The sequence below is a fragment of the Bos javanicus genome, chromosome 2 (assembly GCF_032452875.1).
Source record: "Bos javanicus breed banteng chromosome 2, ARS-OSU_banteng_1.0, whole genome shotgun sequence".
Lineage (NCBI taxonomy): Eukaryota > Metazoa > Chordata > Mammalia > Artiodactyla > Bovidae > Bos > Bos javanicus.
Window position 1 is genome coordinate 120,952,317 of NC_083869.1, and position 22,580 is coordinate 120,974,896.

The window sequence follows — 22,580 nt, forward strand, 5'->3', positions numbered from 1 at the left end:
CAGTCTGTCCTCAACTGACTTTGAGGAGTGGGGTGGGATCAGCAGGCCCTCGCAAGGTGAAAGATGAACAGGGTGGCAGAGATGGGTCTGCTCTCTGGACCTACTTTGAAGGTGAGCTGACGTCATTTGTCATCTGACCTCCGTGGCAGCAGCTGGGACCTTTCTGGCTCCCCAGGGCTCAGACCAAGCCTCTCGGGTCATCCAAGTCTAGCCGTGGTGTCTCCTGGAGGATGAATGAACAGAGTCTCAACCTCTCAACTGGAGGAGCTGGGGAGCCAGGCTGTGGGGGCTGGGGGCAGCTGGGCCCTTCAGAACATCAGCTCCTCCTCTGTGTGCCTTGGCTCTGGTGTTGGGACCCCCGTGGAGGTGCCAGACATGCGTGGGTGGTTCCCAGATGCCTCCTGCATGAGGACGTGGGGGTGGGGAGAGGCTTGCCACTCAGGATCTTTGAGTGACAAGCTCCCACCCCTCTCCCCACCCGGTCTGGAATCCTGGCTCTGCTTTGGGCTGGGAGAGGAACCTGCCCTTGGCTCCTCCTCTCTTTCCTCCTCTTTCCCCTCTCCCCTGCCTGAACCCTGAGAATCTTCTCAGCCAGGTCTGGATCCTCCTCTCCAGTGGGGTCTCAGTTTTCCCTCACCAGCGGCTGCCCTGCCACTCTGCTTCCTCCCACTCCCCCACCCCAGCTTCACCTCCTGTGGGCTGACTTTTCCGTTCAGCCTCTTGGGAGCCTACTTCCCCCACCCACTGTTTTTCTTATCTGTGCAGTTGACTCTGACGTCCTGCCCTCAGGACCTCCAGTCTGCAGCCTGACTCCCGAATAGATGGGGCTTCTGAAGACAAGGCTATGTCTTTTCCTCACCTCAGGTACCCCACATCCCTCTGACTTCCCAGTACCTCAAATGAGTAGGGTGGATGGTAGGGGGAGAGGGCAGTTTGAGCTCTAGTAGGCTCTGCTGATTGCTTCCCATTAGCCACCTCTCCCCTCCTGGAGTCCTGAGAAGTACTGGGAGATGCCTGAGCCAAAGGGAAGACTTGGGATTCCCCACACTGTCCACCAAGGCCACTGGCCCAGGACCAAGTGCCCCAAGATATAGTCTGGAAAAGGAGGGCAGACGGGCAGCTTTCAGAAGGCCTGGGTCCCTCACTTCGGATGCCGTGGAGCAAGTCTCTTCCCCTTTGTGAGCAGAAAGGTGAAGTGACCTGCATACGTTGACATCTATCAAAAACCCTAACCAGAGTACAAACAAGACCGGCTTCACTTATTGCCTCACTGGCTCCTGGGGGTTGGGGGTGGGTGATTCTGGACATGAGCTTAACACAGATGAGGCTCCAGCAACACTGGAACCCTGTGGATTGGAAGGGTTCCACGAAAGCCTTTGGCAGGGGTGGAGGTGAGGGGTGTCCTTGCTGATGATACTCAGCCCCCTTCTATCCCAGACTGAGGCATCCAGAAGAGTGGACAATGCAGGAGGGAGTCATTGAGAGAATTAAGTGAGGGATGAATGAAAAGGGGACCTCATATCTCTTGAGCACCTACTGTATGCAGAGTGCTTTGCATATGTCACCTCCTTTGATCCAAGTGGGTTTCCCTGGCGGCTCAGATGGTAAAGAATCTGCCTGCAATGCAGGAGACAGCGGTTCAATCCCTGGGTCAGGAAGATCCCCTGGAGAAGGGAATGGCTACCCACCCCAGTATCCTTGTCTGGAGAATTCTATGGACAGAAGAGCCCGGTGGGCTAACAGTCCCTGGGATCACAGAGAGTTGGACATGACTGAGTGGCTAACATTGATCCAAATTAATGCTGAGGAGTCAGTAATGTGACTGCCATTTTACAGATGTGAAGACTGAGGCTAGGACAAGTGAAGTCACCCGCCTGAGGTAAAAGAGCAAGAAAGTGACAAAGCCAGAGTTTGAACCCAGTTCCACGTGATTCAGGGGCCCAGGTCCCTCTCTGGAACCTCTTAGTGAGGCAGGTGGAGGGAGCCCCTCCCTAGCCCCCCTCAGAGGCACAGCCCCCACCCTCTCCTCTTGGGTCCCAAATGGTTTGGAAAATCCTGATGGGAGCAGATGGTGGGGACAGATGGAGGGAAAAGCATCTCAAGGGCTGAATTACACAAACAAACATTGATAAAGTGATTAAAACCTCAAGCCACCCCTTTCCAAAGGGCCCTGCCCACCCCAGTCTGGAGCACGGTAGACCTCAAGGTGGGAGCCTGGGGGGGCAGGTGGTCTCTGGATACCTTGCATCTCAGCCCATCTGATCTCAGCTTCTGCCTGCCCGCCTCACTGCCGGGGACCACCCCCGGACCAGAGCCCAGGGTGGCAGAGCTGCCAGGAGCACAGCCCGGGAGGGGGATGGGGTGGGCCTGGCTGTTCCCAGGGAGCTGGGCGAGCTGGGCTGAGAGGAACAGAAAGCAGAGAGGGTGGGGGTGATGGGGAAGTCCTGCAACGCAGACCTGAAGTCAGTGGTGGGCGTAGGGGATTGTGGCGGGGCAGGAGGCTCTTGAGCCAGCCTCACTTTACAGGTAGGGCTCAGTTCCCATGGAGCAGGGCCAAACCTTATCCCACCACCCACCCCCACGGTGGAGCGGGGCAAGGCCCTTCACCTCTGGCAGATTTTTTTAAATTAATTAATTTATTTTAATTGGAGGATAATTACTTTACAATACTGTGGGTTTTGCCATACATCACATGAATCTGCCACGGGTCTGACGGGTTTCTTCATCTGTAAGATGGAAACAATAATATTAGCCCTTCCCTGGAAGGGGCCTATGAGGATTGAATGAGACGGAGCCTGTAAAGTTCAGGGCACTGAGCCTGACACAGGCGGCATCCAGGCTGCTAACAGGGCCTCCCCGCTGACAGATGATCAGGAAGGCTGGGGCTGGTTGTAGACGGTCCCTCCCCAGAGCAGCAGGCAGAGCCCCTGAGGCTGCCGGCCTCTGAAACAGAGGCTCCTCATGGATAAGGCTGATCTCTCTACCAAGCCCAAAATCCAGGACCCCCAGGGAAAGGGAAGGGGCTGCGTGTCTGCTGGGCCCTCACTATGAAGGGACATACAAGGGACATACCCTAACTATGAAGGAGGGCAATAGACCCAGGCTCAGATCTTGAAGTGGCCCCTTCCCAGCCTTGATAAGTTGAACAAAAACAACTCTTCTGACCCTCTGGCTCCTTTTTTGTAAAACCTGCATTTCCAGCTGCTTTCTGGATTTGCTCCCAGAAACCCATAGACACACCTCAGACTCAAGCCAGCCAGTATCCAGTTCATCACCTCCCACCCCAGCCTGCCCTGTGCCTGGGTCCCCCTCCATCACCACACCAGGACCCCTTCCTGCTCTTAACTCCCACACCTGATTCCTTCCCAAGTCAGCCTGTCTACTAGGGACATCTCTCAGACCTGCCCTCCTCTCTCCTTGCCACCTCCTCTGCCCAACACCCTCGTCAGATTGGCCCTGTATGCTGGCTCTGGCTCTCTTACACTTCGTGCCTTCGGTTTCTCTAAATCTAATCCCGTTCCTCTCTGTTTAATAATCTTCCATGGCTTCCCACCGCCCACCAGAGTAGGTGGACATTTCAGGCCGAGACCCCTGTCTTGGCTCTTCTTCTTCACCTTCCTTTTACAGCTCCCCACCAGCCAGCTCCTCCTCTACCAGACGGTCAGGATCGCCCTAACACCTAGAAAAGGGATGTAGAGCCAAGGCAGGGGAAAAGGGGCTCCCTGACCCCCATATCCTGCATGTGAGTTTAACCTAGTTAGAGGTGGGGTTAGAGGTGAAGCAGTGACCTTGGGGTCAGGCCCCAGCCAACACTTGCCTGCACAATAATCCCTCTGCTGGTGTAAGCACCTCTTAGGTGGAAAGCCTTCCAGCTCTGCCAAGGAGGGACGGTGCCTTACCCGAGGTCACCTCTCCAGGTGCACCCTTTTGTCCCCTCCCCAAGTCATAAGTGACCCCTTCTGCAACAGCTTTCCTGACAGAGAAGCACTCAGATCTTTCTCAGGCATTTTCATTTCTGGCAGGTTTGCCCCTCCCGGTCCATCTCTGACTATCTGAAAATTGTTCCTGGATTCACAGCAAATGGAATGTCACTCTTGAAAGTGGAACGAAGGGCAGGAGGCTGAGTGTCCACTTGTGACTTCAGAAGCAATTCTGCCTGGATGTATTAAAACCTGCAGATAGGACACTTGAGATTTGAGTTAAAATTAGAGTCAAGATTTTTAAAAGATGGTTCTTCCACTGGGACCTGCCTTCCAGAAGCCTTCTGGCAGCCCAGCTCTGCCCCAGGGGTTGCCCAAGCTGAAAGCTGCACCCAATACTCATGGCCAGTGACTCTCCTTCTGGGGGTCATGGGGACAGCAGACCTGACCCCACCCCTGGCCAGCGGTGTCTTCCTGGAGCCCCAGTTCCACTTCTGGGAACAGCCTCCATCCCAGAGTTGCTGGGAGGAGCCCACGAGACCCTGGGAGGGTTGTATACATGAAGGAGGCTGCTCTGTGGCATCCAGGGCTCTGCGGTGTACATTCATACAGCCCAGGGCCCCCAGCAAGAGAAAAGGTAACATCCCAGCTCAAGGCTTCTGCTGGCATGTGTGATTATTCCTATTTTATGGAAGAGGAAACAAAAAGACCACGTTCCCTGCCTGAGCCTGGGCACAGGGGTAGAGCCACATCCAGGATGGGACTCAGCTCTGTTTCCTGAGCTCTTTCCAGAAGGCTGGGATGCTGTGGGGGACTGGAATGCTGTGGAGAAGTGAGAGCTTCTAGAGGGTTCAAAAGAATGCAGAGTCCCAGAAGCCAACCAGCCCCCGGAGGCTGAGGTTGCCAAATCCCAAGGGCATCATGCTTTGGCTCTGTCTTTCTGGGAAGACAGGGTCAGCTCTCATTTCTGGTATCTTAGGCTCTTCCCGAGGCTGGGGATTGCCTCTTTGTTTCCATGGTAACAGCTCACAGAGGGGCCTCCCGAATCAGTGCAGGGGTACTGTACGGGTGCCCGCAGGTATGCATGTGCCCTGGGAACCCCTGGGATGGAGAGCCTGATGCACATGCACGCATACCCATGCACATCCTTGCATATGCTTGCACACCCAGTGCACGTGTGTGCATGCCCACACCCCCTGCACATTAAGTTACACGAACCATGTGCCCGCTAGCCGAGAAGTGGGTCAGGACACCACCCTGCCAGACATGATCCACTCTCACGGCCACCCTGACCCACTCAGGCTCAGGGAGGGACTTGGAGAAATGAAGCATTTCCACTTTGTAATGATATTTCGGGAAGATCCCTTGGATCAGGAAATGGCAACCCACTCTAGTAATCTTGCCTGGAGAATTCCATGGACAGCGGAGCCTGGCAGGCTACAGTCCATGGGGCTGCAAAGAGTCAGGCATGACTGAGCAACTTTCACTCACTTACACTATTTACTATGCGCCCAGTACTGCGTTTTCCTTTTCACATGTAACAGCTCCTATACTCCCCACAGCACCACTCTGAGAGGTGCCTGGTGAGAAAACAGGCTCAGAACAGGAAAGTGGTTTGCCTGAGGTCACACAGTAGCCAAGATTTAGCCCAGGACTATTTGGCTCCTGCTCTCACCACCAGATCCCTTGGTGCCAGACCCAAGAGCACTCACACTGGGACCCACAAACACAGATGGGGTGCCTGGCAGCAGGTGGGACCGGAGCTGAGGCCTCCCACCTGGGATGCCAGGCTTCCTGAACTTACAGCTCTGAATTCCCGTTCCAGCCTCCAGCCATGGAGTGAAGGGAGGCCCAAAGGATGGCAAGGACTTGCCTTCTACTGATTTCTCCCAGTCAGTAGAAAAGAATACTGAACAGCCGGAGCAAGACCCACCGGAATCTCCTGCTGGCAAAGCCACCTGGGTTCACTTGTCAGCTCCCTGCCCTTCCTGAGGAGGCAAGAATCCAGCTGCCAGCGTCCTGGTTCCCCAACCTCTTGAGCCTCTCAGGCAGAACTTGGGGAAACAAGGGGGCCTGAGGCCAGAGGCTAAGCCAGCCGGGTCATCCTGATAGGGAGCTGGCAGGTGAGCTGTCTTCCAGGAGGCAGCTTTCAGCAAAACGATGATGTGACCGTGAGAACAGGCTGCTGGGGAGGGAGTGAGCTCCCTGTCACTGGAGGCATCCCAGGTTGATAGGCCCCGGATGCTCCCTGGTTAGGAAGTTCAGGGACAGCATCATTCTCATCGTCACTGTCGTCATAGCACCAATGACTGGATACCCTTTGTGTCAGTCACTTTAAGGTACAGTAAGACTGCCACCACTGTGAATAAAAATAGCAGCTCCTGTGTATTCAGCCCTTATGTGGTTGATCATCACTGAATCCTGTGAGGCAGGCACTATTATTAGGCCCATTTACAAAGGAGGAAACTGAGGTTCCTCAGAGAGGTACGACAGCAAGGTTCAGGTTCTGCTTGGCTGGAGTCTGAGAGCTGGCCTCTTGGCACCCGGGCAGAGGAGCAAAGCAGGAGGCAGGGCGGCCTTCCCAGCTGGGGCTCTGGGTCCCCAGAGCTATTCCTATTCTGGGCCAACACTGGCTTCCCTGTGGCCCTGGCTGGCACCCTTTGCTGGCCATGCCCTACTTCTGCAGAGTCGCTTTTTTTTTTTTTTTTTCCAGGCTGAGGGAGACCCTGAGATGTGGGAGGTGAGTGGGCTCTTGAACCTAGATCCTCACTTTAGATGGTGATACCTGAGGTCACCCAGCCAGTCAGGGGGCTGAGAGCTATCTTATTCTCAGGCTCTCACCCTTCCACCCCTCCCTGACGGGGAAGGAGTTTTATTCCTGCAGCCTTTGCTTCCCACCCCCTGCCACATCTGGAACCCCTAAAACAGAGCCTCCAGCCCCACTAGTCCTCGGGGATTTCAGTGACTGTGGCTTGTAAGCTGAGAATCTGTCTCCAAAGGCAAATCTGGGATCCAGGGTTTGAGATAATTTAAGGCACGAAGATGATACTGACTGGCTGTGTGACGCTGGGCAAGATTCTCAACCTCTCTGAGCACTGTCAGATGGGAGTCAGTTCCTTTGTGGACTCTGAAGAACTGAAGAAATCTTTTTAAAAGAACAGGTCTCTTTTACCCAATTCGAAGGCCTTCACTCAGACTTCTCCTCCAACTCCTCCCTTTTCCCCCTTGTCCCTCCCCGCTCAACCCGGTCTTCCCTCTTCTTTATCTCTTCTCCCCACCCCCCACTATCTCTTCCACTGTTCTGCGGTGTGGATATTACCTTTCTTTTCAAGAGGAGGCATTTGAGGCTCAGAGCGGCAGAGTAACTGGCCCAGCAACACCCAGCCAGATGTTTCGGCTTAGAATCCAGACTTTGACAAGCTGCCCCCTGTCCCGTTCCCTCTCCATCTCCTCTCTCCTCACTCATCAGATCGCATCCATCAGCTTCTCCTACAAGGAGTGTCCCCAAATCCTCCATCAGCTCCTCTCCTTGTCCCTTGCCAAGACCCATCTGAGACCCATCATGATGGCTTGGCGACTGCAACAGCTTCCCTGCTTCCTCACAGGGCAGTGACTGTATGATGGTGGACTTCAGGATCATTTCCTACGTGGGTGAGCTGGTCACACAATTTTAAAAGCAGTAAGTGGGGCTTATGAAGAACTCCCAGGAGTGGGTGATTGGTGGAAGCCCCGGGACCTACCTCTCCGGAGCCATGAGCAGGACCCACAGCTGAAAGAACAATGATAATTAAGGTAAACCTCCCAGGGGCCACCGAGGAAGATGGTTTCAGACGCACACATGAGCTTCTGCTCCATCCCAGCGTGACCATGAGGAACACTGTCTTGGTCCTGCCTTCTAGGATTTACAACCCAACCAGAGACAAGCCCTGCTATGCCTGCTGTCGGCATGCCTCGTGCCTTCCTCATGCAGGGACCCGGAGGGAAGCACCACTCTCCTATCTTAAAGGACAGGCTCAGGTTAAATACCCCCTTAAATACCCCCTGAAAGCTACAGAGTTAGCCAGGGGCCCAGCCAGGATGAAGACTCAGAGCTCCAACATCAAAGCTTGCTGCCGTACCCACTACTGCACGTGTGTGTGTGTGTGTGTGTGCGCGTGCGCGCGTGTGCGCACACGCTTAGTCACTATGTCTGACTCTTTACGAACTTTTGGACTGTTGTCTGCCAGGCTCCTCTATCTGTGGGATTTCCCAGGCAATCATGCTAGAGTGGGTTGCCATGCCCTCCTCCAGGGGATCTTCCTGACTCAGGGATCAGACTCGCGTCTCCTGTGTCTCCTACATTGCATTCTTTACCCGCTGAGCCATCAGGGAAGTCCAACCACTACATGGCCTCATCCAAATCTAAGGCAAAGCAGTACCAGACGATTTAAAAATCACCATCCCACGGTGATTTGGTCCTCGCACCGTCTGTCAGGCAGAGACCTGAATGTTCAGCAGGGCGAGGACCTGTCCGTCACATGAGAAAGTAACACTTTAAAAATGTCAATCAGATCACATCACATTTCTTCTAGAAGCTTTCCACTGCAGGCAGGATAAATCTAAGCTCTGTTCCACACCCCTGGTCCCTGTGCTACTGCTTCTAGCCACCTGCATGTCCTCCTTCCTCCTCACGAAGCCCCAGTCCCGTTGGCTTCTGTGAGTTTTCTGATGGTGCCAAACCTGTCATGTCTGTTGTACCTGCCTGCTTTTTCCTTCTTAGCTCAGATGTCACAGTCTCAGACCACACTTTGCAACATTTCCCCACCCATTTTCCCACTCTAAATCATGTTCCCCCATTTTTGCTACAGCCGTGTGAGTCTCTGAAGGTATTTTAGTTAGTCACTGGTATTGTCGTTCAGTCGCCAAGTCGTGTCCGACTCTTTGCGACCCCAAGGACTGCAGCACGCCAGGCTTCCCTGTCCATCATCAACTCCTGGAGCTTGCTCAAACTCATGACCATCGAGTTGGTGATGCCATCCAACCATCTCATCCTCTGTCGTCCCCTTCTCCTCCTGCCTTCAATCTTTCCCAGCATCAGGGTCTTTTCCATTGAGTCGGTTTGTCAATCAGGTGGTCAAAGTATTGGAGCTTCAGCTTCAGTATCAGTCCTTCCAATGAATATTCAGGGTTGATTTTCTTAAGGATTGACTGGTTTGATCTCCTTGCTGAGAGTCTAAAGGACTCTTAAGTCATTATCTCACTTGTTTATTGCCTGTCTCTCCCACTGGAACATGAGATTCATGGGGGCAGGGACGTTGTCATCCCCTTCACAGCTGTGTCCTCAGGACCTAGCAAGGAACCTGGCACTTAATAGGTGCACAATATACGCTTGTTGAATGCAGAAAGCCCTCCCCAGCCCCGACTTCTCTTGCAAGCTCAGAGCAGTCTTTCACACCAATCCTGTTTTTTCTGCTCCCACTGTCACAGCCCAGAGCTTATAGCGACCCCTCCCTGCTGCCCTACTCTGCCTCCGTGTTTCCCCTCCACGTAGACGCTATGGCCTCAAGGCCAATGTTTCCTTTTTCCCCTCTGCCTCTTTCCCCTCATTTGACTAATTCCCACCTGACTGTCAGTACTAATTAAGATGCCCTCCCTGCTTTCCTTTTAAGTTTTATTTGTTTTTGGCTTTGCTGTGAGGCTGTGGGATCTTAGTTTCCCAACCGGGGATCGAACCCATACCTCTTGTGATGGAAGCACTGAGTCCTAACCACTGGACCACTAGGGAATCCCATCCTTTTACGTTAGTACTCTCTCCTGGCTCCTATAGATCTGTGGTCCCTCTTGGTCCAGAAGGCAGTCCTTTGTCTTTTAAGAGTGTCTGTCTCTTTAAGGAGTTCCTCAAGAACTTGGACCAATCTGGTTCATCATGATGTCTTTGGCACCCAGCCCCAGGCTGTCCTGGTGCAAACATTCAAGAAACATTAAGCTGGGTTGGCCTCATCATTGCTGCGATGGGGACTTTGGGTGATTAGACGGGCCAGACCATTGTCTCCCAGCTGTATGACCCATGGCAAGCTACCTCCTCTCTTTAAGACTCAGTTTCTACATCCGTAAATGAGTATAACATTCCCAACGTCTCAGGGTGGTGAGGACTCAGGAGAAGCTTCTAGAGTGTGTGTAATGCACCAGCACATAGAAACTGTTGGGTCAGTGGGGGGTCCCTTTCCCAGTATGGTCTTGGCATACTTAGCTTAGCAACTGCCTCTGTGAGCAACCAGCCTCCTCAAGCCCTCTAGGGAATGAAAATGTATATTTGCTGGTGGGACCTGGGCCCAGGACCCTTGAGGAGCCCCCAGAGCTGAAGGAAGGATATAGGCAGACCAGATCAAGCCCTGAACTGGAAGCCACATCACTGAATTTGAGCCATGGCTCCATAATTTACTGGCTGTGCAACCCAGAGTGAGTCCTCACACCTTTCTGAGCCTCAATTTCCTGATCTGGAACAGCAGCTAATAACACTTATCAGTCTAAGACTCAAAGTAACATGGACAGCCTTTCTGCCTCTGCGGCCACCATGGTGCCTGTGAAAAAGCTTGTGGTGAAGGTGGGCAAGAAAAAAAGAAGCAGATCGTGAAGTTTCCTCTTGACTGTACCCATCCTGAGAAGACGGACTCATGGATGCTGCCAGTTTTGAGCAGTTTCTTCAAGAGACAAAGTGAATGGAAAAGCTGGGAATCTTGGGGAAGGGGCAGTGACAATCAAAAGAAGAGTAAGCAAAATTACTGCAACTTCTGTGGTGCCTTTTTCCAAAGGTATTTGAAATATCTCACCAAAAAAATATTTGAAGAAGAATAATCCATGTGATTGGTTGCATGGAGTTGCTAACAGCAAAGAAAGTTACCAATTGAACTACTTCCAGATTAACCAAGATGAAGAAAAGGAGGAAGAGGAGGATGAAAACTCAGTTATCTTGGGGGGAGGGGCTTTCTTGGTGGCTCAGTGGTAAAGAATCCACCTTCCAATGCAGGGGATATGAGTTCAACCCCTGGTCCCAGAAGGTCTCACATGCCTCGGAGCAACTACTGAAGCCCACGCACCTAGAGCCCACGCTCCAAAAGCAGCCCATGCAACAAAAGAAGGCACCTCAATGAGAAGTCCACGCAGCAACCAGAGAGTAGCCCCCACGCACCACAACTAGAGAAAAGCCCACGCAGCAACAAAGACCCAGCACAGCCATAAATAAATAGATACAATTTTAAAGCCCTCCAAACTCAGTTATCTGGAATATTTTGTATGGGTTCTTGAATAAAACTCAGGAACCAAAATAAATAAATAAGATGGACAAAAAGCCAAGTTCTGGGTAGGTGCTTGATTACCCTCAAAGCAATCTCCTGTCCTTCTCCTAATTCTTCCTGTGATTTGAAGTGTGTGTACCCATGAGGCACCCTAGACAGGGCTATGACCATTCTAGGTGGCAAAGAGGAGACTTTCCATCCTAAACGTCTGCAGCCTGAGTTAGGCACTGGAACGCTGGAGAACTCGACACTCAGGAAGATCCAAGTGCTCATGACCTTACCAGGTGTGCCAATGTGTAAGTGATCAGTCAGCCCCCCAGGAGGTTTCTGTGGAGTCCTCCTCCAGATGGAGATCTGTGCAGTTTTGGGGGACAGAGGTACACCCCTCTCCCCCTCCCACCCACATCCCCATTCATGCATTCATTCATTCTTCCACTGCTGTATTTCCAGAATGTTGCACAGAGCCTGGGACATAAGTCTCAATAAATAAATGATAGAAGAACAAGTTTTTACATGCAACACACCCTTATTGATTGTCTGCTGCTCTTAGCCCTGTGCTAAGAGATAGTGTACAGATGGTGCACATAAAGGAACTAGCCCTGACAGCTCTCTCCCAAGATCACCCAGGGGGCTTCTAAATCCTCCCAGCTCTTCCCACCCCAGACCCAGCTTCCACTGGTTGCCACGCTTCAGGCATCAGGACTTTCCCCAGAACTGAGGTAATGCCCAAGCACCCCACGCATCATGGAACCCGGGAAGGCAGCATGCCCGCAGCCACAATTCTTCAAATCCTGTCTTTCATGCCCGGTCCATCCTCCAGCCACGCTTCCCCGTCTTCTCAAACCCTCAAACAGCCATCTCCCGCCTCCCAATGCCCTACATCTACCTGGGGTTATACCCGACGCGGCCAGCAGGTGGCGCGGAGACTCCCTTTTCCCCTTCGCTGGACTGGACTCCGGACCCCACCAGGACCCCGTCCCTCCCTCCTCTTGTCCCCAGCAGGGACAGGCGTGGACTCTGTGACCTCTAACTGACCCCTCTCCTTCCTGCTGGCTCCTGCGATGAGGCCTGAGGAGACTCCAGTTGCTCCTGCAGGCCCCGGGTTTTCTTTTCCTGCCTGGTGGGTGAGGAGGGTCCCTAAGGGGCCAAGCTGCAGCTGGTGGGGCGGGGCTGGGCGGGGTTGGGCTGAAAGCAGCTGCCAGGGAGAGAGAAAGAGAAAGAAGAAAGGGGAGAGAGAGAAAAAAGAGAGAGAAGAGGGAAAGGAGAGGAAGGGCGAGGCGCTCTGGTTCCCGGCTCCTATCCCAAACAGGTGGAGATCCCAGCTGAAGCTCACCCCAGGATAAGGTATGTAGTTGAGTAAACAGAGGGGCGGGGGTGTCAGCTAGCCAAGCAGAGCAGGCCTGGGGGTACTGAGGGGCTGGTGCTCAGCCAGAACCCTTGAGCTCCCTCCCATCTCAGCCCTTCCAAGGTGACCAAATAGAGACTTGGGGGCAGTACAGGGAGTTGTAGGATGGGCATTAGGAGATGAGGGCTCTATTGCTGCTCTGGACTTGGCTCTGTGAATCTGCACCAAGCTCTTCTCCTCTCTGAACCTTAGGTTCAGAGAGACAGAGGCAGGGGGAATCCTGAATGTGTTGTGGGATAACTTTGCAAGGTGTCCCCTTTTCAAAAAGAATTAGGTCTTCCAGGGGCTTCTGAAGACCAGAAGGCTTTTAAGACCCAAAGGGATGCTCATGGTGGGATTTCAAACAATGGGGGAGGGGGCTCATTGAGAGAGAAGGGTGGTCCCTCCCTGTCAGGGGCCCTAAGGCCCTGGTCTGTTCTTCGCTACTCAGCCTTGTTTCTCTGACTGGGACTCAGCGTGAAGAGTGACACAGGGTGGGGGGTGGGGGGGCTTTCCCAGGAGTCTGGTGCTCCAGAGATGCTCTCATTATTAGGGAGAGGGTGGTGGGTGCAGCGTGAGGGCGTTTCTCTGCCACTCCAAGATCAGAAGAGTGGATGAGACCGTAGGATGTGTGGGCCGAGGCAGGCAGTGGTAGGCATATGGATGTCCCCAGGGTGATGATGGAGGGGTACTCAAGCCCTTTCTGAACTGTGGCTGCCCTTTAGAGTCATTAGCTCATTCACTGCATTCAACCAGGGCCTGAAGGGCGGGGGTCGGGGGGTTGCTGGAACAACTCCTCCCTCATCCCTGCTGTTGAGAAGAGATTGTTCCAGATTGTTCTCTCTCTGGGGAGAAGCTGGCGCAGGCAGTTCTAGGATCTCAGGGATCCCAAGTGGGGAGACAGTCCAGTCAGGCACAGGATGGGGAGTCAGATGGGCCTGTATTCCCATCCTGGCTCTGCTGTGGATCCTTGGGCAAGTCCAAGCTGCTGGCTCCTGTGCAAAATGGGGATAGCAGAGCGGGCCCTGACAGGGCTGCAGGCCCTCTCGTGCATCTGGCACCTCGGGGATGCTCACTGTGGAGAGAAAAACGGAGGCCCAAGAAGGGGAAGGACTGGCCTGGGGTCTCAGGCCCTGGCCCTCACTCTCCCTCTTCCCAGCCTCAGGGTAAACACGGAGCACCCTAGCACCTACTGAGCACTCTATAGAGTCACCCCCATCCCTACTGGGATTGCTCCCCGCTGCTCCCTCCTGCCCCAATCTGCAAAGCCTGCTTGTTCTGGGGCAGGGGCAGACTGAGGGTGGGGACCCCCAGGCGAGGGGGCACAGAGGAGAGTCTCCGTGGCACTCGCCCTCCCTCTCCCCGCCGACAAAGGGCAGCGGTGGCGGCCGGGTCAGGGCTGCGCGCGGCGGGCACAGGCGCTGCGAGGCCGGGGCTCACTCAGCACGGCGGGGCGCTTAGAGCCCGGCTCGGGCTCGGGCACAGGCGAGAGGGTGGGAGCGCCAGCTGGCGCAGCCGCGCGGGCCGGGTCGGGGCCCTCGGGGTGGGGGTGGCTGGGGGGCGCCCTCCGGCCCTCACCCCGCCCCCGCGCCTCTCCCCGCAGCGGGGGCGCCCCGCCCCCCTGGGCGCCCGACGTGGACACGGTCGCCGCCGCCGCCGCCGCCGCCGCCGCCGCCGCCGTGCGGGAGTCGCTGTCCGCGAAGCCGACATGCAGGCGGCGCGGGGCGGCGCGGGGCGGCCGGACCGGGCGGGCGGCGGGCCGGAGCGCCAGCGCGAGCGGCCGCCGGGCGCCGGAGCCGCGTCCGCCTGCGCCGCCCCGGGCCGGCCGGCCGGAGCCGCCGCCATGCACCCCGGCCCGCCCCGCGCCGCGCTCCGCCTGTGGCTGGGCTGCGTCTGCCTCGCGCTGGTGCAGGCGGGTAAGGGGGCCCCGGGCGGGGGCGCGGGTGGGCGTCCTCCGGTCCCTTCCGGGCTCCCTGGGGACCCCGTGTCTGGCCCGCTCACTGATCCCCCTTTGCCGCACCTCCAGCCCCTTTCCTGCCTACTTGACCCCCGACCCGACCTCCAGCTCTCAAACCCCCTCCCGCCACCCCTGGCCCTGGGATCTAGGGTCTTGGGATCCCCAGCCCCCTCCTCTGTTGCCCTGACCCCAGGCCTTTCCTTCAGGAGCCCTGGCTCCTTTCTGTGGCCCAGGGAGCAGCTGAGGACACGGTCCCCGCACCTCAGGCCTCTCTCCCTGTCCCCAAAGCCTTGCAGGCCAACTCTGCAGGTCGGAGTGGCCTGGGTCCTGCGGGGGAGAGTGGGGAGAGGATTGGCACCCTAGGGCACCGGGAGGTGGGGGGGTGGACCCCGAGCCTGGAGGCTGGTTGCCCCCTGGGGCCTGGCCTCCCGGGCACCCTGCCTCTCCTGATGCCCTGTGCCAGTCCCTTCTGGCTGCTGCCGCCTTGCTAGTATACCTTCCTGCCCCCCTCCCTGGCCCAGTGCTGTCTCCCTGCTCCTGCCCTGTGTCTGTCCCCCCCGTCCCCCCTTGCCTCTTCTTGGGTGCAGTGTCTGCTGCTCCTGTCTGTGTATCTCTGTCTCTCTTGGACTCCACGTCTGGCTTTGTGTCCCCAGGCCCCATGCTTACGGGGCAAGGGGGGCGGCTCTAGGCTTAGGTCTTCTTCCCCTTTCAGCGCCTGCCCCTGGGGGATACAGAAGCTTCAGTGATTCTGCTGCCCCTCTCTTGGAAGGTTCTTGCTTCTCTAACCCCCACCATCCCCCTCACTCTCATTTCCTCTGGTCCTCTTTGTTCTGTCCCCACTTCCAAAAGGCCCTACCCTGTTCCCTTGACTCTCCTGTAGGGGCTCTGCTCTCAGTGACCCCGTCTTCCTCTGCTGCCTCCCCACCTGCTTCCTGGGATTGGCAGGGTCTGGAGAAGGCCCTTCCCTGGGCTTCTCCTGCCTGGCCCTCCACAATCCTGGGGCTTCCTCTCTCAAGCCTCAGTCCCATCCCAGGGCTCGCCCAGCTAGACTCTTCTCGACCTCTGGGTCTTTCTCCTTCCCTCAAGGTCACTCACTTGACAGTGCCGTTTGTAGCAAGAGCCCTGGACTGGGAGGCCTTCTAACTGCTTTCACCAGACTCACCTTCAGCTCCTGCAACCCCGGCCACCTATGTCTCCTCCGTGCCTGTCCTCCACCCCACTCCCCACCTCCCACTGACCCTCCATGAGCCCTGGCCCTGGCCCAGGCTCATCAATTTTAGTTGGACTCTAGTGGGGCCAGTTGTGGCCAGCACGGGCCTCTGCCCTGGATTCAAGGAGCCTGGGGCTTCTCAGGCCTGGCTCTTCAGCCCCTAAGAAACTGAGACCACCCCGGGTGCCAGTCCCACCGGAGGCCTGGATTTCTTCCTTGTCACCACATAGCCACCTCAGGTTCGCCTTTCATACTTATGAGACGGTGGATCTGCACCTCACAGCAGGGGTGCTCAGACTCAGATGCCTCCCCACCCCCAGACAGCCCCTCGGCCCCAGTGAACGTCACCGTCAGGCACCTCAAGGCCAACTCTGCGGTGGTAAGCTGGGATGTCTTGGAGGACGAGGTTGTCATCGGATTTGCCATCTCTCAGCAGGTAACCCTCAAGGGGCCCTGGGAGGGAAGAACACATCCAGATACAAGTGATGGTTGGGAGAGGAGGGAAGCAGAAAGACAGAGGAACAAGGAGCAAGAGAGATGGGCATAAAGCTGCATAGGGGGCTGGGAAAAGAGGCCCCAGAAGGGAAATCTATGGTTGGAACCTAGGAATTAGGGGCAGGATTTTGATCGTAAACAGACGTGAGTTTAGGACCTGGTTCCAGTCCATGGGGTTGCAAAGAGTTGGACACTGAGCAACTAACACACCAGTTCTCTTGGGTTTCCCTCGTGGCTGAGTGGTAAACAATCCACCTGCCAGTGCAGGCGACTCGGGTTCCATCCCTGGGTCAGGAGAACCCCTGGAGAAGGAAATGGCAACCCACTCCAGTATTCTTGTCTGGGAAATCCCATGGACAGAGGAGCCTGGCGGGCCACAGTCCATGGGGTCACAAAGAGCTGGGCATGATTTAGTAACTAAACAAAACAACCACCACCACCAGTTCTCTCAAGATATATGTCCTTGGACAGCTTCTGAAACCTCTCTGAGCCTATCTCCTGGCCTGTAAAATGGAGAGGTGGATACCTACCTGCAGAGGTGATGGGATGCTTGAGTCAGATTGTGGCTGTAGGGGGTTTAGCATGGTAGCCAGGGTGAAGCCTCATCACTGCTGGAGAGGTGGGCAGATGTGGCATGGTGGCCTGGGCACTGAAACCTGGGGCCTGGCTTTGCTCTCGGCAGAAGAAGGACGTGCGGATGCTGCGCTTCATCCAGGAGGTGAACACCACCACCCGCTCGTGCGCGCTCTGGGACCTGGAGGAGGACACGGAGTACATCGTGCACGTGCAGGCCATATCCATCCAGGGTCAGAGTCCCGCCAGCGAGCCCGTGCTCTTCAAGACGCCACGCGAGGCTGAGAAGATGGCCTCGAAGAACAAAGGCAGGCCCAGGCCACCATCAGCACGGGATGGGGTGTGGGGAGGGGTGGTCCAGACTGGAAGGGTGCATGGCTGACAGAAAGCACAAAACCTGCCCCCCATCCCTCCTCAGGGCCCTGCCACCTAGTCAGACAGCCCCCTGAGAGAGGGAGGTCCACTCAGGTCCCCCAAACAATGGGACTCAAACTCGCAGCTTTAAGTCCAGTTACTGCCCCCTAAGTAGCCATCAGTATGTTCTCGAATCTCTTTTTGGGCACAAGTAGAAATAAGCCCTGATGCCGGGAGAGATTGAAGGCAGGAGGAGAAGGGGACAACAGAGGATGAGGTGGTTGGATGGCATCACCGACTCAATGGCATGAGTTTGAGTAAACTCTGGGGAGTTGGTGATGGACAGGGAGCCTGGTGTGCTGCAGTCCATGGAGTTGCAAAGAATCAGACACGACTGAGCGACTGAACTGAGAAATAGCACTTAAATTGGGGCTTGGCCCTCGACGGGTGGCTGTTGGAGGGGCAGAGAGCCCCAGACCTAGTGACCTAGCATCTCTCTCCATGCAGATGAGGTGACCATGAAGGAGATGGGGAGGAACCAACAGCTGCGGACGGGCGAGGTGCTGATCATCGTCGTGGTCCTGTTCATGTGGGCCGGTGAGTCGGGCCTGAGCTCCCCTTCACTTCACCTGGTGGGAGGGGGAAATGGGGGACCCTGACCAGACCCTTTTCTCATGGAAATGAAGGACGAGGGGCTTAGAGACAGTGAGAGAGGAGGATTTAGGAACCTAAGTTCTGCTCTGGTGGGCCAGATCTGATCCTTTCTGTAACTCACCCCTCACCAAAAAAAAAAAAAACAATTCAGTAGCTGCCTGGGTGGGGTTGGCCAAAAGGTTCATTTGGTTTTTCCCAGAACGTTATATAGAAAACCCCGAACGAACTTTTTGGCCAACCCAATAGGATTCTGTGAGTGCTTGTCCTCCCTCGCCCTCAAAGCAGCCATGGCTACAGCAGCCTCTCCGTCTGAGCACCTCAGGCTTGGGCCCCCTCTTATCCCACTCATCTGTCTAGACACAGCTCTGAGACCGCCTGCATGAAGCCTCCCAATCCGTGCATTAGAATGTTTCTCCTGCTTCCAGGCTCCCATGGCACACTGTGGTGCTCCTCTCTGAATGTAGCTCTTCCTAGCTAAGTTAGTTGGGCTCCTCCCTCTCTTTTTTCCCACTTGTCTGTGAGCTCCCTGAGGACAGAGACCCCTCAACCTAACCAGAATTTACTGAACAGCCACTCCATTCCAGAGAGAAGTGCTACAGCTGGGACCAAGAAGAGTCAGGTGCTTGTAAGGATCTCAGCCTGGGCGATGCCAGGCCGATATTTAACTATAACTTGACGTGATGAGTGCGGTCAGAGCATCATGCATGGGAGCAGAGGACAGGGACTTCATTCTGGGGCTTGGAGTAGAAATCAAGAAAAACCCAGAGAGGAGGTAAATGGGGATTGTGTTTTGAAGGATGAGTAGGAGTTCACCAAGCAGCCAAAAAAGAAACGGTGTTTGGGGCATAGTGTGTGTAAGAAATGAATTAAGCTCAGTCTGGCTCAGTGCAGCTGTGACCCTAGAGAAAAGGTAGAGAGTGAGAAGGAAAGGATGGTGAGGCTGTGGAGTGAAGTCTTTTTGAAGGAATTAAATACCATGTCAAAGTTATATTAACATCCATGGTTGAGAGGGCATCCGTGGTTGTTGAGGCATATGGAAAAATATGTTCTATAGATGCAAAGAGAAGCAGACGCTTGAAAGAGAAAGGAAAAGCAAAGGATTGTACAAAAGGGGAGCTTTGCTTATGTGGCGTGCTATTAGACTTGGCACAGATAGTATTCACATAATTGAAACAATATAAAATAGTGAATTAACCCCAAATTGTGGTGTAATTCTGCTAGAATGATGCGGAAGGAAGTTGAGGGGGGTTGGTGGGCTTTGTCTCCCATGGAGGGGACATCAACAGATAATCTCTCAAACAGACCAAGAAGTAGCACTCTATTAGAGTTCCCTGGTTGCCTAATGGTTAGGATTCTGAGCTTTCACTGCTGTGACCTGGGTTCAGTCCCTGGTCAAGGAACTAAGATCCCGCAAGCCATGCCAAAAGAGAAAAATAAAAAGCACTGTAAATCAAGTATAGAGGTGAAAATAGGGAAGGCCTCTGTGAGAGTTGGAAGTGGTTGCCTTAATATTACACTAATGGCCTTTCAAAAACTAAAAAAGTATTAGTTTAACAGCGTTAAACATTTAGGAGAGTGCAGGCCCCGGAGTGCACACCCCAGCTGGACCCTGTGACGGTGAGTGAGTTATCTGAGCTCTGCCTCAGGTCCTCCTTGGTAACCTGGGGAGGGTAATAACTGGTGCCCCCCGAGAGCTGTGAGGGCTCAGCGAGGTGGACTGTCAGGCCCTGGCACGTGCTAGATGGATACTCTCATTGTTCTTTGCTCTAAAGGAAAGGGGAGCCCTCTGAGGTTTAGAAAAGGGAAGGGAGGAGACAGCGTCAGAAGGGTGTTGTGGGAAGGCCGGTGAGGTGAAGGGGTTTCGGGGCTAGGGACAGGTGGACATGGGAGCCAGAGGCAGCCTCCTGCAATGGAGCGGGTGAGAGGCCACTGCAGGAGAGCTCAGCCGGGTCTAGGGGGAATGAGGCGGAGGGGCAGGGACTGGGGCTCTGGCCTCTGACTCCTCCCCCTTGTCCCCTGCAGGTGTCATCGCCCTCTTCTGCCGCCAGTATGACATCATCAAGGACAACGAACCCAACAACAACAAGGAAAAAACCAAGAGTGCGTCAGAAACCAGCACACCAGAGCACCAAGGCGGGGGGCTTCTCCGTAGCAAGGTGAGGGCAAGATCTGAACCCTGGGGCTGGCTCCCTGGTAGTCCCTGGGCTACCGAGGCGTCAGCTCGGGGCCTGGCGTGGCTGCCGCAGGACAGAGCCCAGCTTGGCCGCTGCCCGTGTGACCCAGGGCAAGCTGCAGATTGATTTTGGACCCTCTCCTTTTGCAGAGTGCCAGGGGCCAGGAGGGGTTTAACCAGAGTGCAGCAAATAGGGGGGGCAGAGTTCCTGGTTGACGCGGGATGACGAGAGTCGGGGTTCTGGGCTCCTTCTGCTCCTGCTCTGCTGTGTGACCTTGGGCAGGTGCTTCACCTCTTTGTACCTTCCTTTCCTCTCCTGTAAAACAGATATGAAAACCCTTTCAGTGCTTGCTCTGGGCAGCTCAGAAGGAAGACGTAGAGAATGGGAGAGAATCTCATGGTTCTGACGATGGTTGTCCAACAAACATCTGGCCCTCTCCACATTTCCTCCCCTCTCCGTCTCCTTACACCCTCTGGCTTCCTGTCCTCTCTCTCGGCTTCTATCTGGCACTTTCCTGAAGCCTCTTACTAACCCCCATCTCCAGAGGCACCTCAGCAATGTCAGTGGCTGAGGCTATGCTCAAGAGGCAGATCTGCAGGAGGTGAGAGAACCGGCCGGCGGGGCGGCTCTGCTGGGGCCCATCCTGGCCATTCAGCTCAGTGAGGCCGGAGGCTGGGCGTGAGAAGGCAGAGACCAGGCACCCAGGCGGGGCTCCTGCTTGCCTTCCACCTGAGACAAGAGCCTGGCTTTTAGGCTGCAACCCTGCTGCTCCCTTCCTTCTGGCGTCTTCTCCCTGTTTCCAAACCTTGCAAGAACTCTGTTCAATTCAGCCCTGGCCGCTTCTCTCATTTCTTCCCTCCCAGTTTCCAAACAAGCCCTCGGTGAACATCATCGAAGCGTGACTGCCTGTCTGCAGGAAGAATGATTTTATTTTTCTTCTCTGCTGGTCCCTGGGTCCATGGGCTCAGGGAGAGAGGGGGCTGCCAAGGTTGGAGATGGGGAGGCCCCGCTAGCTGCAGTCTCCCTCTGGACTCCCATCCTGGTCTGATGACGAAGGCTAAACTACAGACCCCAACTCTGCAAAAAATAAAACAAGCCACCAAACTAAAAGGCCTGGCCCCATTCTGGAAAAGGCAAAGCTGCATGAGACACAGCCTTCTTTCTGCCTCCTCGCCTCTCCTGGACTGGCCTCCTCTCTGAGAAAATGCACAAAGCTCCTGGGAGCTGACACGCACCTGGACTGACAGAAGCCGTGTCTTTCAGGGAAGCTGTGGGGCTGCCTGCTGGGCAGAGTCCTGGCTGCCATCAAGCCTTCGCTGGATCCAGCCATCAAGGACTTGTTTGTGGTGCGATGCACAACTTTGCGAGTGTGTAAGATGTTTTCTGTTCTGTTACTTTTGGAAAACACAATTGAAGGGCTTCACTCCAGAGGGCAGAGGGATTCCCCGACTAGTGGCCTGTATCTTCTACCTTCTTTGACCCTTGTTTTTGACTGTAAGATCATCAGTCTGGGGTCTGAAGAAGACAGAATGGGAAAGAGACCTTTGAAGGTATGGGCTCCATTTCTTTAGAAAAAAAAATCTCTTGGAGTTGCAACAGTGCTGGCTTGCACAACTGAAAAGATACGTCCACATGGGATACCCTGGGGGCTGCTCATCACCCCCTCCGGGTTGGACTCTGCTGGAAGGCAGGCCCAAGCCATTCACCATGGACAGTCAGCAGTCCCAGCCTCTGGGGTCTCCATATCTTGCCATCTCATCCAGGGTTCTGTGAAAGCTCCCCAGGGTCCTCATGTCCTTCCCTAGAGCCTGAGTGGTGTGAGGTGATGGGTCCCTCCCTCCACTGCCTCTTTCTGGTTTAAAACACAAATGGTGCTTGCTAAGGAAGGGCAGAGCCTTCCCTGGGACTGACAAGTTACGGCTGCGGAGTGCCTGCGTGGGAAGAGACGGACCTCTGCGTCTTCCATCGGTGACTGAGGACGAGCGTGTGGGAGACCGCGCTTGGCACAAGCCTGGCACACCATAGGCGCCCAGTGCATACCTGTGGAACTGAACGATAAGAGCAATGGCCCCCAAGCTAGAGAGCTGAAAGCCATTACCCCTGACCACCCCTTCCTTCCGGTCTACAAGAGCTCTCATGGCTGGGGCAGCCGCCCCTCTGCTTTGCCCAAGTGTGGAGCACAGGGAGGGAGGAGACACAGGGTAAAAGGCAGATGTCGACAACACTAAGGGCTTCCTCATGGGAGGGCATGAGGCTCTACTCATTGTCTTGTGACTTCCATCCCTGCTGAATGGGGCTGCAAGGCCAAGGCTCCTTAGGGCAGAGGTCCTTACCTCTGATCCAGTTAGAGCAATAACCACTTTTTAAATGTAAAATAAAAAGACAAATGAAAAGGCACATCCTTGTCTTCTGGTAAATGCCCAAATGTTGCCCTCTTTTTCTGGCAGTTGGCAGCAAGTCAGGATGTGTGGAGGAGGGAGGCAGTTCTCCGTTTTGGCCTGCAGCTTCTTTAGGGACAAGCCTGCCAGCCAAGCTGGAGTTGGAAGGGAAATCTCTAACAGATGGGGGTGCACGTGTAGGAGGAG

The 22,580-nt window shown here is 55.1% G+C and overlaps 1 protein-coding gene and 1 pseudogene across 3 annotated transcripts; both read left to right on the forward strand.

Annotated features, from left to right (window-relative positions):
- The first annotated feature begins 461 nt into the window (after window positions 1–461).
- On the forward strand, window positions 462–11,622 carry LOC133230988 (large ribosomal subunit protein eL22-like; annotated as a pseudogene).
- A 2,499-nt stretch (window positions 11,623–14,121) lies between these two features.
- FNDC5 (fibronectin type III domain containing 5) lies at window positions 14,122–22,392 on the forward strand. Of its 3 annotated transcripts, none has more exons than XM_061389055.1 (6): window positions 14,122–14,494; window positions 16,066–16,181; window positions 16,923–17,121; window positions 17,675–17,764; window positions 19,844–19,977; window positions 20,322–22,392. In XM_061389055.1, the coding sequence occupies exons 1-6, from the start codon at window positions 14,287–14,289 to the stop codon at window positions 20,325–20,327; spliced, it is 753 nt and encodes a 250-aa protein (XP_061245039.1). In that variant the 5' UTR covers window positions 14,122–14,286; the 3' UTR covers window positions 20,328–22,392. The 3 variants fall into 3 exon arrangements, with proteins under 3 accessions (XP_061245039.1, XP_061245030.1, XP_061245020.1); XM_061389046.1 differs by having other exon boundaries at window positions 20,859–22,392; XM_061389036.1 differs by having other exon boundaries at window positions 14,397–14,494; window positions 21,259–22,392.
- The last annotated feature ends 188 nt before the right edge of the window (window positions 22,393–22,580 follow it).